At 37.9% G+C, this 16,443-nt stretch overlaps 1 protein-coding gene across 1 annotated transcript; it reads left to right on the forward strand.

Annotated features, from left to right (window-relative positions):
- The first annotated feature begins 386 nt into the window (after positions 1 to 386).
- Positions 387 to 15,420, forward strand: LOC306897184 (glutathione hydrolase 1 proenzyme-like). Its single transcript, XM_079461724.1, has 15 exons — positions 387 to 526; positions 2,445 to 2,526; positions 3,259 to 3,417; positions 4,060 to 4,193; positions 5,045 to 5,131; positions 5,244 to 5,436; positions 5,638 to 5,798; positions 5,899 to 6,048; positions 12,317 to 12,453; positions 13,011 to 13,056; positions 13,156 to 13,198; positions 13,670 to 13,785; positions 14,243 to 14,367; positions 14,790 to 14,903; positions 15,003 to 15,420. Exons 1-15 carry the CDS (start codon positions 502 to 504, stop codon positions 15,144 to 15,146), a joined length of 1,716 nt encoding a protein of 571 aa, XP_079317850.1. The 5' UTR covers positions 387 to 501; the 3' UTR covers positions 15,147 to 15,420.
- The last annotated feature ends 1,023 nt before the right edge of the window (positions 15,421 to 16,443 follow it).

Raw genomic sequence — 16,443 nt, forward strand, 5'->3', positions numbered from 1 at the left:
AGAACCACTCCGCTTTCCGAGTGAATGTAAATGTGTCTGTCAAGACATGCAGTGTGGAGGATGCAGTTCAAAACACATCATATTTCAACATTATTTTAAATAATTACAACCTCTCTACAATATACTGGATTACTCATTAAATAATGATTTGGCTTGTTTCATCATTTCATAATGCCCTTCTCCAGAAATATAAAGAAGTTTTGGATTCAAAATGACACACTTGCTTTCTGTGAGATTGATGAACGTACCACTCGGTTGCTGTCTAAACTTTGAGGTTTCCTGCCTGGCAGTTGCATGTGATTGTTTGCAGCCACTGTGAGGATGTTGTTAACTGTCATAAAAGAAGTAAGCGGCTCATTTTACTGTACTATGGTTTTTTGTTGCAGCTGCTGGTTTCCTGCCTACAGTTTTTCTCTCATTGCTTGCAGTTTTTCGACCTGAAGCGACTCTGATTCTGCATTTTTCTTTTCATTTTCTCCTTGCTGACCAGTAAACTTCATCATGGCAGATTCAGAAGCTGTCAGAGGTAAATGCAATACAATCTGCATTACATTATTTTTGTCAAAAATTCAGACATGCGTTTTGCTGAACTATTTTAGTTAAAAGACTTTCCTCTAAGCAAGCTAGAACTAGCACTAGCACTTTACGGAGCCCCAGCAGGCTGTCAGCGCAGGCCGTCCCCTAGAGAATTTGCTCACTGGCAAAACCTATATTAGGCAGCCCTCACCACTTTCACCAATGTAGATTTTTTTGAAGTGTTGATCACTTTTGCGCCTGCTATTAATGTTGAGATAAAGTTGACATTTCACCCAACCACAATAACTGTGATCAGTGTTTGCTTTATTTGAGCTCTTGACTCTAAGTAAGTTTTCATTCAGTGCTTGTAATTGTGTTAAATGAAAACACTTATGAAGCTTTCCTGTTGCTCAGTGGTAAGAACATTGCATTTGTGGGTTGGATCCCAGGGGATTGCAGATACCTATGTATAAATGTTTAGGGAAATGCGATGTAAGTCGCTTTGGATAAAAGCCTCTGACAAATGCATTAATGTAAATATAATTGATGATATCTGACATAAGATATGCTCTGCTTCAGATAAAGTCTAGTTAAGCATTTTGTAATGAAATTGTGTGGTTTTGCAGACACATTTAGAGATCAAACCTCATCATGCAAACCTCAACAATGGTGACAATCATCAAACTAACTCAGATAAAAAGATCAACAGTAGTAATAATCAATAATAATGGTTGTTTGATGCTGTTAACAGAGATGGGCACCTGAATAAGATAATCACCTGATAGCAAGCAACCATTGAATCAATGTTATAACACTTTTTTGTCAATGTTGATTGTATTGTTGTCAACATTAACAGCGGGTTCAAAAGTTATATTAATCCATGTTGAAATGATTTCAAACCACCATTACAGTCATCCAAGTAGTTGATTCTCTGTCTTGTAGGAGAGCACAGTGGTGGACTTCTTAGTTGAGTGTAATTGTGTTTTGTCAATAATTATCACCTGAATAATTCAAACATCAAGAGTCAGCTCATGAACTAAGGGTCAGTTGTGGCCTGGTGGTTAGAGCGTTGGGCTTGTGATCAGAAGGTTAAAGGTGGACTCTCAGTGTCAGCAGGTCATGACTGAAGGGCCCTTGAGCAAGACACCTTACCCCTGATTGCTCGGCAGTAATGTGACACTGTAAAAAACTACTTGTAAGTCACTTTGGATAAAAGCGTCTGCCAAATGAATAAATGTAATGTAAATGTAGAACAGAACTCATCCATGACCCCCATGAACATTATCCATCAAGGCCATTATGGTGACTTCTAATTGTTGATATTTTCTTCAGGTGTTCATCATGAATGTCTCGATCATCACATCATTGTCTTGATCACGTGTTCAATAAGGGGGCATCTAAAATATTTGGACTAGAGTAAAGTGCGAAATGTTAAACTATATTTACATTTACACATTTGGCAGTTGCTTTTAGCCAAAGCATCTTCAATTGTATTATACTGGGTATGTGCAATCCACTGGGATTAAACCCATGACATAAAGTGAAAGTGGTCTCTGTAATAAGTGAAGATGGTAGTGATGGTTGAGTTTAATTCTCTTCTGGTGAGATCTTGAAGTACACAAGTGACTGTAAGTGTGTGGAATATGTGTTTTTCTGGTTTTGTTCAATATCTCATTAACTTCAATACTGTGTCTGTGTTACTTTTTACACTAGTAATGTGTAATATATAAATATTATGAGTGTTAATTTAACACTGGGGGTTTCGCTGTTGGTGTATCAGGGTGAGATCTGTTAACACAGGGATTAAAGCAAAGAGAAAAACACGACATGTGTAGCAATAGAATATGTATAGAAGTAAGGTTTGGGTGTTTAATTAGAATTTAATGTTTGGTTTATGTTGAATATAAAGGTTACGATTTTTTTTACAGCCCAGTCAACTTTCTTGATGGGTGATGTAGAAAGGACATCTCCAGAAACACCAGAGGAAAGAAAGAGAAGAGAAAGGAAAAGGTATTTGTATGTCTACCATGATAAGTTCATTAAAGGACATTGAAAGAATTCTTTGGCCATTATCACCATATCTTGTGTGTAAAGCTTCACAGCAAAAGCCCCGGAGTTCAAATTACTCTGTTGGGAGAATATTTAAGTCCAAACGGTTAGAGAGTTAAAGTAACACTGAAGCAGAGTAAAGTTAATGAGATAATTAAGGTGATTAATGAAGTGATGATTGATCATTAATGATGAACACCTGCTGATAACAAACACAATCACTGAAGGAAACATCAACAATAAGAAGTCACCATAACAGTGATCAGTGTTTCCTTTAATTAGGATCTTATCCTTGATTTCTGATTTTATTTGTTGATCAGCTGTAATAGTGTGTTTATAAAGTACTTTTATCAAATGCAAGTGAATGATATTTGTTCTTGTCCACTTACTAAAGGTGGGAAGCACAGTTGTGACTTTAACTCTCTAAAGTAAAAAGTTTTTTGCTGTGTTTAATGTACTTTGATTTTGGGTTTCAAATCTGAAATGTTTTGTAACAACATTGCATGCATGCAAACAGCACATCGCCAGAGCAGATGCAAATATTATTATAGTTTTATTGCTTGTGACTTTCTAAAGTCAAAATAATACATACTAATCCATCTGAAGATTATATGGATTGATATAAAAAGCATGTAAAATAATTGAACATCGTTATGAAAGAAGAAACATATTAATCTATACTCTCAAATTTAGGATCAGGATTAGGTTTGCCGTTCTTTTTCTGATAGCCGTTGTTGGGACTCTCATTCTTTGTTACCATTTGGGAGTTTTTACAGCCACAATACCGATCGAATCCTGCTTTCCTAAAGCAGCAGTGGCTGCAGATGCCAGGAATTGCTCTCGGGTTGGGAGGTATGACTTCAAAATATATAAATATTGGCTAGATATGTTTTCCGTGTATGTATATATACTTTAGGGGAAACAATGTGGATTTTGTTGTTTCAGCAGGACATTGAGACTTTATTAACCAAAGCAGCATTCACCAGTGTGCATATTTATTATAATTGTGCAAAGATATATTTTTTATATAATATTTGCTGTTTGTTTATCTGGAACCAGAGTGCTGCTTGTATATACTTGTGTCATCTTCGATTTTTTTTTTCGTTTGCATTATTATTTGCGTGGTCTTAGCCATGATAAAGCTTAGCATTTCATACGTCTTTATACACCTATGCAGAAATAGTTTTGTATATTATATTGCAGTTATGTCAGTAGATCAGATAAATCCCATAGTGCTATTTAAATATTGAGTTCATAAGCTGCCTAACATTTTTTAAGATCGGACAGGTAATCATTTGTACAGTGTGGGTTAACTAAAACATATCTATTTGAGTTTAAACAAACACATACTTAAGTTAAGTTAACTCATGCTTTTATGGCAGCATGTGAACTTTCGTATCTAAGTTAAACCAGCTCGAAAGGTTTTACAGTATACGTTTAAGAAAGTTACCCAAATTTAGCAATGTATTTAAACGTCTCTTTGATCTTTGACAGGGACATCTTGTTGTTGAAGAACGGCTCAGTGGTTGATGCAGCTATTGCTACTCTATTGTGTGTGGGTCTGTATAGCCCTCAAAACATGGGAATAGGAGGAGGAGCTGTCTTCACTATATACAATGTATCTACAGGTACCTAACCAGATATGACCACATCTCACAATAGCTACAACTTTCCGTCAGGGGCTCTTTCAAGAGTTCCCGAGGATCAGGTTTGAGAACCCCTGAGTTAAACCACTGACTTGTGTCAGTTGCAGAGGTGGGAGCAAGTCAAGCCTCAAGTCAAATCAAGTCAATTGTTTATCCTTGGGGTTCTCAATCCTGATCCTCGGGAACCCCTTACAGAATGTTTTATTTAAAACACCCGATTCAAATCATCTGCTAGTTACCCAGATTGCATGAGAGCAGATGAAACCATTGAATCAATGCAGTTAACATGAAACTCCATGTCCAAACTTCCACACTACATACAAAAACTTGAATATGCAGCTTATACCCAGCTGACAAAAGTTTGTTATAAGAACGTTCCTTAGAGATTTTTGAAAAAGTTTTTGAAAGTTTTTTATGTTTTAAGAACGTTCCCAGCATGACAAAAGTCACCATCAGTGTTTCCTTAAGTTGGGCTCTTCACCCTTGAATTAAATTTGTTAACATGATGTAACTGTGTGCTTTCAAACTACTTTTTTTATGGCACTGCAAATGAGAAATGAATAAAGTTGTCTTTGCTGTTCATTGAAATTTGATCATGTGATCATCAACAGTGATCCTCTTTATAAAGTCCAGCCTCCTCTAGTGAATCCATATGTATCTGTGTTTAATGTTTGATGAAAATCTGGACCTTTGCTGGTCAATAGAACAAGAAAAAAATTAAGGAACAACCCGGAAATATCATTCTGACCCTTGGCTAATAAAGCTAAAAATAACCCACAAGCCCACTGATTCTGTTCAAAATGTTGAAAAGAGTTGTTTCCTGAAACCTTCAGGACACGTGGAGACAATTGATGCCAGAGAAACTGCTCCACAGAAATCAGAAAACATGTTTGACAAAGACCCCAAGAAAGCAGAATCAGGTAGACCACATGTCCCCAAATCCAGCATCCATGATGACCGTGATGAAATAAACACAGACGCAGTTATTAGTTTTACAGCCTCTTATTTTAATCACTGTGTTTTCTGTGATAGGAGGATTGTCCATCGCTGTTCCTGGACTAATCCGAGGTTTCATGATGGCACACAAAAGACACGGCAGACTAGAATGGAAGGATCTGTTTGAGCCCAGTATAAAGATGGCACGCGAGGGTGTTTATATTAGCCGTGCCATGAAAAAAGCTCTAGAAGAGAAAAGAGAAATGATTCAGAATAGCACATTATGGTGGTAAGAATATTTTTTGTAATCAAAAGCTAAATTAAAATAAATCAACATGAGGTAAACTCAGAGGCAATTGTTTCAACCAGTGAGGATAAATGAACATGCCATTTAAAGTACATAATATAAATTGCACTGTTTTCTACCATGTATGTGTGATTCTGAATCTCTGCATCACCTTTAAAATCTCTTTCTTTGCTTCTTTTACAGCAACGTGTTTTGTGATTCAAACAATAAAACCCTTAAGGAAAATGATATGATAAAACTTCTCAAACTAGCCGACACATATGAGCTTATAGCAAATGAAGGAGCGGAAGTGTTTTACACTGGATCACTGAGTCAAAAAATAGTGGAGGACATCAATGCAGCAGGTGATATCATGATATTATTTCATTATGTTCATTTTTGATGGTAGTTAATAATGACAAATATGATCAATACTGTCTGATTGGTTGGTTTGTGTTGATACAGGAGGAATAATAACACTTGATGATCTACGGGATTATGAACCAAGGGTTCATGAATATGCATTAAACTTTACTTTGGGAAAATATACATTTCATGCTCCAGATGCTCCTTTTAGTGGACCCGTGCTCACTTTGATACTAAAAGTACTCGACGGTGGGTGAATGAGTGAATGAGGGAGTGAGTGAGTGATTGATTAGTGATTAGTGAGTAAGTGATTGATTAGTGAGTGAGTGATTGATTAGTGAGTAAGTGATTGATTAGTGATTAGTGATTGATTAGTGATTGATTAGTGATTGATTAGTTATTGATTAGTGATTGATTGAGTGATTGAGTGAGAGACTCACTCACTCACTCACTCACTCACTCACTCACTCACTCACTCAATCAATCAATCAATAATCAATCACTCAATCACTAATCACTAATCACTCAATCAATCAATCACTCACTAATCACTACTCAAACACTTACTCACTAATCAATCACTCACTCACTAATCACTAATCATTCACTCACTCACTCACTCACTCAATCAATCACTAATCACTAATCACTAATCACTAATCACTAATCACTAATCACTAATCATTCACTCACTCACTCAATCAATCACTAATCAATCACTCAATCACTAATCACTAATCACTAATCACTAATCACTAATCAATCACTCAATCACTAATCACTAATCAATCAATCAATCACTAATCAATCAATCACTCACTAATCACTACTCAAACACTTACTCACTAATCAATCACTCACTCACTAATCACTAATCACTAATCATTCACTCACTCACTCAATCAATCACTAATCACTAATCACTAATCACTAATCATTCACTCACTCACTCACTCACTCACTCACTCACTCACTCACTCACTCACTCACTCACTCACTCAATCAATCAATCACTAATCAATCACTCAATCACTCAATCACTAATCACTAATCACTAATCAATCACTCAATCACTCAATCACTCAATCACTCAATCACTCAATCACTCAATCACTAATCACTAATCAATCACTCAATCACTCAATCACTAATCACTAATCAATCACTCAATCACTCAATCACTCAATCACTAATCATTCACTCACTCACTCACTCAATCAATCACTAATCACTAATCACTAATCACTAATCATTCACTCACTCACTCACTCACTCAATCAATCACTAATCAATCACTCAATCACTAATCACTAATCACTAATCACTAATCACTAATCACTAATCACTAATCACTAATCAATCACTCAATCACTCAATCACTCAATCACTCAATCACTCAATCACTAATCACTAATCACTAATCACTAATCAATCACTCAATCACTCAATCACTAATCACTAATCAATCACTCAATCACTCAATCACTAATCACTAATCACTAGGGATGAGCGAGTACAGCATTATCTGTATCTGTATCTGTATCTGTTAACCATATGAATTATCTGTATCTGTATCTGTACTCGGACTGGGCGGGGCCTAACCTGGAAGTGGGCGGGGTTTAACCCGGAAGTGGTCGGGTTGTCTTGAAAGGGGCGGGGCTTTAACCAGTATGTTATTTTTAATCATGCAATTGCTATGGGTTGATCAGAAATTGTTATATTTATTGCTGATTAGAAAACTATTTACATGACAGCATCAGCATTGAGCTTCAGATCAATGGTTTTGATCACGATAACAAACGAACTATATACAGAACAAGTTTTGCAACAATTAATACAACACATGTGGTTGCAATTATGAAGAAAAATGTAATGAACAAGAGTTTTCATCTAAACATAACTTTCTTTTTTTAACTTTTAATTTTTTTATGATCAGTGTTTTTTTTTGGTTACTTTTTTTTTTTTTTTACACCAGGTGTGTGTGTGTGTGTGAGTTAGAGAGAGACAGAGAGAGAGAAAGAGTGAGAGGGGGGCTGAGGGGACTGTGTGTTCTAAGGATCAAATAGTCCGACGCTGTTTTTAAGATCTGCATTGACTTTAATGAAGACCAGTTGTTCCACATGGCTAGGGTCTAAGTTTGCACGCTTTGGACTGACCACATTTCCAGCTGTGCTAAAAACACGCTCAGACTGGACACTTGTAGGTGGACAACTGAGATACTGCAGGGCAAAGCGTGTAAGATTGGGCCAGCACTGAAGCTTGCCTGACCAGTATTTCACTGGGTCATCTGTAAGGCTGATGTCCCCATCTGCCAGGTAGGCCTCCACATCACCTGATGGTAAATGTGTCCTCATTGGAATAGCCAATTTCTTTTTCTGCAGGAAAGACAAGACTGAAGTGCTGCTGGTGGCAGGTGTCTCTTCTGTGTTTCTTGCAAGTGTAGCCACAGGGTCACAGAGCTCCATCCTGAGGAGTAATGTCCTCTTCAGTGCCTCCACATCAACATTGTTTGGAAAACAGCTGGCCTTATATCTGGGGTCAAGTAGAGTGGCAAGCAGAAATGTGGAGTTTGCAAAAATTGGTTCGAAACGCCATTCTAGTTCTTTGCTCAGATTGGCTGCCAGTTTCCTTGCTGCTGTGCCTAACCCTTCCCTGGACTCAGCCGCAACATCTTGGCCCAGCCCCACTGTGTCATCCTGATCATCATCAACAGCCATGAACTGATCAGATACATCCTCAGATTCCTCACCAGCATGCAGTGACCTGATGATGGAGCACAGGCCATGCAGGAGGGGGATGACCTCAGAGATGGAGGCGCTGTGTTTTGAGAGCGCCCGTGTGACCTCCTCAAAAGGACTAAGAACAGTGAGCATGTCTGATGCTAACCCCCACTCATTTGGATAGATGATTGTTGGAGCTTTACCCATGTTCGTCTCCTGTGTCATAATCTGCACAGCCCTCCGCTGCTCCACCAGCCGCTGGAGCATGTAGAACGTATAGTTCCACCTTGTTTTTATATCTGTTATAAGCGTGTGCTGGGGGAGGTTCAACTGTGTTTGCAGCTCATGTAGTCTGTTGCTGGCTTTGCTTGAGCGATGAACATGGCCAGATATGCTCCTGGCTTTGGAGAGAAGGGATGTCACAACCCTGTCCTTCTCCAGTGCTTTGATCACCACCAAGTGAAGCGTATGAGACACGCAACGGATGTGCCCATATTCAGTCAAAGCTTTTACCATGTTCGCTGCATTATCTGAAACAACAAACCGTATTGTGACAGACTGACCAACAGACTCTTCCCACTCTCTCATCTTTTCCTTAAGGCAGCACAGAATGTTGTTTGATGTGTGCTCAATGTCCAGCACACCAACATTTAGCAGCCCTGCTTTCCTCTGTACTGAAGCTTCCCCTACACGTTCACACCAGTGCCCAGTAAGACAGAGATATGCATGTGCGTTGTGATTGCTGGTCCAGAGATCTGTAGTGAGGTTGATGACACCTCCTTCAGCTGCCTTAAGTGACTGGACCAACTCTCCTCTCATTGCCTCATACAGCTCAGGCACTACAGTTCGACTGAAATAGTGCCTCGATGGGATCTTATACTTGGGCTCTAAAAAGCCAACAAGTGTCTTGAAGCCTTTCCTCTCCACCACAGAGAAAGGTTCAAGATCAGTGCAGATCATTTTACCAATAATCTCTGTAATTTGTTTTGACCGGGGATGGTTTCCTGAGAATGGCTGCTTTGCTGCAAATGCAGTGAATATTGGTGAAGAGGAAGATGAATGTGAGCCCTTAGCAGCACCCAGCTGAACACCAGTGACCCGAGAAGGAAGAGGAGAGGAGGAGGTGGCTGATACAGTGGGCTTTTTCATGTGATGAACATATAGCAGATGGTTATGTAGAGATGTTGTGTTGTAATGTTTTGCATCTCTACCTCTGCTAAGCTTGGACTTGCAAAGCTTGCAAATGGCTTTGGAGTGATCATTTTCAGAAACAGTGAAAGAGTTCCATACTGCAGAATTCCTCTTGGTCTTTGGTGGAGGAGGACCTCCATCCCCAGATGCAATATTGGTCTCAGTGGGGGAAAGGTGGGTGCTACTGCCACTGTTTTCATTGTCACTGATTTGACCCTCACTGTCCTGCAAGGTTAAGCAAACTCTGACTGGTGGTGCAGTGTCAGCCGAAGTACTCTCTGTATCACTCATTATTCTGTATCACTGATCACTGTGTGTGTGTGTGTGTGTGTGTGTGTGTAGCTTAATTTGTAATATTATTTATACCACAACCACCTTTATTTTTTTTAATAAAACACAGCAAGAAAGTGTCAGACACTCAGTGCCTGAAGTAAAAAAACTGGTTAGAGCCAGCAGACGTTAAAAAAAAAATTAGATGACCAGCGGAGGGAGGGAGAGAGAGAGAGAGTGTGTGTAGCTAATTAATTTGAAATATTATAGTTTTATACATGAAGTCAAAAAACTGGTTGGAGCCAGCAGACGGTTAAAAAAAGAAGAAAAAAATCTCAGACAGGCAGAGACGCAACGCTAGTCGCGTTCTACCAAGCACCACGTCTGAACAAACCCCACGTTTACCAGAACTCTACTGGTTAATAAGTACTGCAAAAAAAACGAAATAAAAAACAAACCTGAAGCTGAAGAAACCCTAAACGTTAACGGAAAAGACCCGCGAACCTGAGTGACTGAGGGAGAGACAGAGAGAGAGAAAGAGAGCTGTTCTCTTCTCAGCGTTCTGTGTGTGAGTGAGTGAGCTGAGAGGATTTATTTTTCTGCGGTGATTTAATTATTTTAGACAAAGAACATTTTATATCTCAAGCTGAATTCAGCCAGCGGCGGCTTTCTGCGCATGCGCGCGATCATTTGCAGTCTGGACGGGGAGGGGTGAACATCTCCTGCTCTGACTGCAGCCGGGGGAGGGGCTGCTTCGCGAGGACTGAGCCGCCTGTGAGTGCTTTGGTGCGGGCATGCGGCTCTCGGCAGGACCCGCTGCTCGTTGTGAAGATTAAGAACGATATGTGCTTTCACGTCAGAGTCTCCAAAAGTCTCCAATAACATCAGAAAAAGTCGTTAGATTTGTCGCTAGTCGCTTTTTTAAAAATGTGTCGCTAGAGGGGTCTGAATACTCGCTAAATATAGCGACAAAGGCGCTAAGTTGGCAACACTGAGTGAGCAGAGCGGGACACAGCAAATCTGTATGTGTAAGGGAGGGGCGCTGTGACTAGCCTATCACAGAACGCAGACACAGTCAGCTACCCAATGAGGATTTTTATTCCATCCGAGCACAGATATTGACTCGTATTACTCGTATAATACTTGTACTCGGCAAATATGCTTTATCCGTACCGGATACTCGTTTCAGCCGAGTATCCGGCTCAACTCTACTAATCACTAATCAATCACTCAATCACTCAATCAATCACTAATCACTAATCACTAATCACTAATCACTAATCACTAATCACTAATCACTAATCACTAATCATTCACTCACTCACTCACTCAATCAATCACTAATCAATCACTCAATCACTAATCACTAATCACTAATCAATCACTCAATCACTAATCACTAATCAATCAATCAATCACTAATCAATCAATCACTCACTAATCACTACTCAAACACTTACTCACTAATCAATCACTCACTCACTAATCACTAATCACTAATCATTCACTCACTCACTCAATCAATCACTAATCACTAATCATTCACTCACTCACTCACTCACTCACTCACTCACTCACTCACTCACTCACTCACTCACTCACTCACTCAATCAATCAATCACTAATCAATCACTCAATCACTAATCACTAATCACTAATCAATCACTCAATCACTCAATCACTCAATCACTCAATCACTCAATCACTCAATCACTCAATCACTAATCACTAATCAATCACTCAATCACTCAATCACTCAATCACTAATCACTAATCAATCACTCAATCACTCAATCACTCAATCACTAATCACTAATCATTCACTCACTCACTCAATCAATCACTAATCACTAATCACTAATCACTAATCATTCACTCACTCACTCACTCACTCACTCACTAATCAATCACTCAATCACTAATCACTAATCACTAATCACTAATCACTAATCACTAATCACTAATCACTAATCAATCACTCAATCACTCAATCACTAATCACTAATCACTAATCACTAATCAATCACTCAATCACTCAATCACTAATCACTAATCAATCACTCAATCACTAATCACTAATCACTAATCACTAATCACTAATCAATCACTCAATCACTAATCACTAATCACTAATCACTAATCACTAATCACTAATCACTAATCACTAATCACTAATCAATCACTCAATCACTGATTCACTCAATCACTCAATCACTCAATCACTCAATCACTAATCACTAATCACTAATCACTAATCACTCACTCAATCACTCACTCACTCACTCACTCACTTTCCTTATTGTTCAGTTCAAAACATGAACCTTTTTTTATTTCAGGTTACAACTTCACAAGCAAAAGCATAGGGACAAAGGAGAGTAAGGTTTTGACATATCATCGAATAATTGAGACTTTCCGCTTCACTTACGCCCGGAAGAGTGAACTGGGAGATCTTTCATTTGACAAAATCACTGCTGTAAGTTTAACTTATTTGTACAAAAGGGTTTTTGTACTAGATTTGTAGCACATTAAGATATTTAAGATAAAATATTGTACACATTACAAAAACTCACTGTCAGAATAACAAAAAAAACATCAAAGAACTCAAGTCTTCGATTAAATTAACAAGAGTAATTACAACATGAGGCTTAATCATAATTAAAAGAGTAACAAGAGGGCGGAGTCAACCCCCACAATGACATTAGAGCATGTGATGATGAGCTGAACCAGTGTTTCAGACAACATGAACACAGGAGACAGAAGAGAATGTTTTGTAAAGAAAAATATTTAGTACCCTTGCACAAATTTGAATGGACCTCCATGCAAGAGTTGATAGATTCAAGCGCCAGTGGATCTTGAACATCACAAATAATGACATGACGTCAAAAATTATTGCAGGATGTTCAGTTTTTGGATGACTTCTTTTAGAAAAAGCTTTAAAGCTCTTTTTGTCCATTATAGTAAAGAAATGTTATAGCCAAAATTATTTTCCCAAAGCATCTTTCACTCAGTTTGTCCTATCTTGTTCAACAGATTGTTCAAAACATGATTTCAGATGAAACTGCAAAAAGCATTAGAAGTAAGATAGACGACAAAACCACCAAACCTGACAGCTACTATGGAAATAACGTCTCTCCATCTTACGACTCTGGGACATCTCATTTGTCTATCATTGCAGAAGATGGCAGTGCTGTGGCCGTCACCGGCAGCATCAATGATGCGTAAGAGACAATTCTTGAATATTCTTAATCTTAATTTATTAATCCATAAACATGTGAATGAACACCAAAACAGCTTAAGCTGCCAATACTTTTGGCCATTATAAAATAACAATAAAAATAGATTAATAATAAAAATAGAGACAATATGGTATCGTGATACATGGTACTAATCCAAGCTTTTCTCTATGCCATGCACTTTGATGAAACTTAAAATGGGAAATGGGACCAAGTCATTGTTTTCATTTCAGTTAAGTCAACAGTAAGTCTCGAGTCCTCAAGTCATCTCAACTCCAAGTCAAGTTGTGAGTCCTGAATGTTAATGGGTTTGGTACCCACAAAAATCACTATTATTGTGACCAGTGTTTGCTTTTCTTTAGCTCTTGACTTTTAATTTAACTTTTAACCTGGTTTCTTGGTTTCTACATTATCAAACAGCTAATATTTGTTGTTCATTGCTTTGTCTTCGTATAGTTTTGGTTCTATGGTGATGTCACCCGCAACAGGCATCATCTTTAATAACCAGATGAGGGATTTCAGCATCCCCGAAGAAGGAAAGAACATAAATACGAACAACATAATTAAACCAGGTAAGAACTCATTTTATTAAGACGCTTGGAAATATGTCACAAGGTGAAAGAAAACGGAATTACAATTTCCATTTCATGATGACTTTAATGTTTGCAGGTTTGAAAGGGTTCTTCATGTATCTGTGTTGTGATCTGTTTCTGTCTTTTGTGTTGACAATCCCTGTTATTTTCTGTCACCAAAGATCTGACCATGTGAATCTGCTGAGTCCCGCATTCATTCACGTTTTTGTTTATTGTTGGTTTTGTTTTGTGATGTTAAACTGCACTTGGGTTCTACCGACCTGTTTTCAATGACAGCACTTTGTTTAAATAAAGATAAAATCTCTTTGCATTCGGATTATGACATCACAAGGCGCAATAAAGTGTATTTTTCCATCATATGTTTCTACTATGTTTTGACACAACATTGCCCATGTAACTGCAGTGATGTAACTGTGTACTTGTGTTTCTGAACAAGGAAAAAGACCACTTTCATCAATGTGTCCCACAATAATAATGGACAACTCGCAACCAAAACACAAACGGGTCAAAATGGTGGTTGGGGCTTCAGGTTGGACAAAAATTCCCACAGCAATTGCACAGGTAACAAAAAACCCAAACAGATTTGTACAATTGAAGCTTGTTTTAATACATGTTGAACTGTACAAAACATAAAGACAACATTAACAAACTAACACGATTTACTCTGATTAAGCCCTAAAATAAAAATTCTGAAACCTGTATGTTACTCTTTCTTCAGTGGAACACCAAAGAAGATATTTTGTGAAATGGTTTTGTGTTCAAGTCAATGTATCGTTCTTCAAATGTATATTTTTGTGATCTGTAGAAGAAAGTAAGTCTTAAAGGTTTAAAATATCACTAGGATGAATAAAAGATGGACGATTTTATTGGGGGGTTGGACTATTATGTGCTTGAGGTTCCAATAAGCGCTTCAATTTTGAGCATTGAGATTTACAGGTGTTTGTCAAAATAAGATTTTCTGTCTCCCATCTCTCACGTCTCAGGTGGTCCTAAACTATCTGTTCTTTGACTTTAACTTGGAGAGATCTGTTAATGAATCCAGAATTCACAATGGCTGGAAACCGAATTCCACTGAGGTAGAAGAAAACTTTGATGAGGTGGGATTCTTGCAAAAGTCGCTAAGACATCTACTGAACATAAAAAGATGGAGAATGATAGTTATTCATATTTTTTCTGTTTTATGTTTGTGAATGCAGTATGTGCTTAAAGGGCTGATGGAGAAGAATCATGAAATAAATCGGAATCAAACGGTGGCAGAAATCCATGTAGCTGTACGAGAGCGTGACAGAATTTGTGCTGCATGTGACTGGAGGGAAGGCGGATCTCCTGCAGGATACTGAATCAGTCCTGTACACACGCTCCTGCAGTCACATGTGACAGGCCAAAGTTTGCAGTTTAAAAATGAAAGCTGTCACTATCTATTGTGCTAACTGAGTAATCAGACAATAGTATGCAATAAAAACAGACCCACAGATGTGCGTCCTTATGACTATGAGTTTCCTTTTAGCATTACTGATGATTGTACGGATAAAATTATACATTTTTAAACATTAACAGGGATAAAATCTGCGTTGGAATCTGTTGTTGTGAATTGAAATTAAAAATCAAATCATGTTTTGTCTATCAAGAAAATCTTTACAGAGGAACACAATATTTGCTTATTTTGAAACCTTAATACAATCGCAGAAGTAAAAAGCAAACAGGAGATTACAATACGGTCGCTCGATTTCAACGTCACCACCACCAAACCTCCGACAATCTTCTCAAACGTCATTATAAACGTGTTCCCTGGCAAATAATTACTCTGTAAATCCACAGAAATGTTTTTAGAGATTTGTGCCTATGTTGCATTTGTGATACACAAAAAGTATGTACACAATTTCTTATATTTTTTATTTTGTACTGTTTTAAGTTCATTCACTGCATAATTTCTTTATGCAAAATAAGGGACTCTTGTTTTCCCCTCCATATCGCCCAGTTCACAATAGTAATTCGAACATAAACGCTGCATAAAGAAATTATGCGGTGAATAAACTTAAAACAATACAAAATAAGAAATATACACAATTTTGTACATACTTTGTGTGTATCACACATTATTTGTGAGCTTTATATGCGCGATGATGTCTAACGTTCCCACCACAGGAAGTAGTCGCTGTTAGCAACATGTTAGCAACCTCTGTTTTAAAGACACTACCTTGGTTTAAAAAATAAAAATAAAAACTTTAGAAAAACCCATAGACTTTGGGGTGAAGGAACCGAAACAATTTTAACTCGCTTCTGGGGTTCCGGTATGTGCCGTATTCGAATTTATATTAGGAACCTTTGTCAGAAACTTATATTTCAAAATGACGTGACAGATAATATACTTATATATATTTATATACCCCTGCAGTCTGTGAACGCAAAGTTTGATTTTAACCATACAGAAAGCTAACAGCTAGAAATTATTGAATCAATGTTAAAAATAGTTGGTTCCTCAATGTTAACAATGTTGTTTTGAGAACTTGACTCTTGTATTTTAACACTAAGTCTTACTTTGCCCCCCCCCCATTCACTTCTATTGTGTGGACACAACACCAGTGCAAGTGAATGGGGGGCTGTTAACATCAATCTTAAATATATCTTCTTTTGTGC

The sequence above is a fragment of the Barbatula barbatula genome (genome assembly GCF_947034865.1).
Source record: "Barbatula barbatula genome assembly, chromosome: 8".
NCBI classification, from domain to species: Eukaryota; Metazoa; Chordata; class Actinopteri; order Cypriniformes; family Nemacheilidae; genus Barbatula; species Barbatula barbatula.

What these genes read in the sequence shown, in the direction of transcription:
- LOC306897184 (XM_079461724.1), top strand. Translation starts at nt 502, where the DNA reads ATGGCAGATTCAGAAGCTGTCAGAG. An exon ending in AATTGCTCTCGGGTTGGGAG is followed by an intron (nt 3,418 to 4,059) that starts GTATGACTTCAA and finishes GATCTTTGACAG; the next exon opens with GGACATCTTGTTGTTGAAGA. An exon ending in AACTGCAAAAAGCATTAGAA is followed by an intron (nt 13,057 to 13,155) that starts GTAAGATAGACG and finishes CTATCATTGCAG; the next exon opens with AAGATGGCAGTGCTGTGGCC.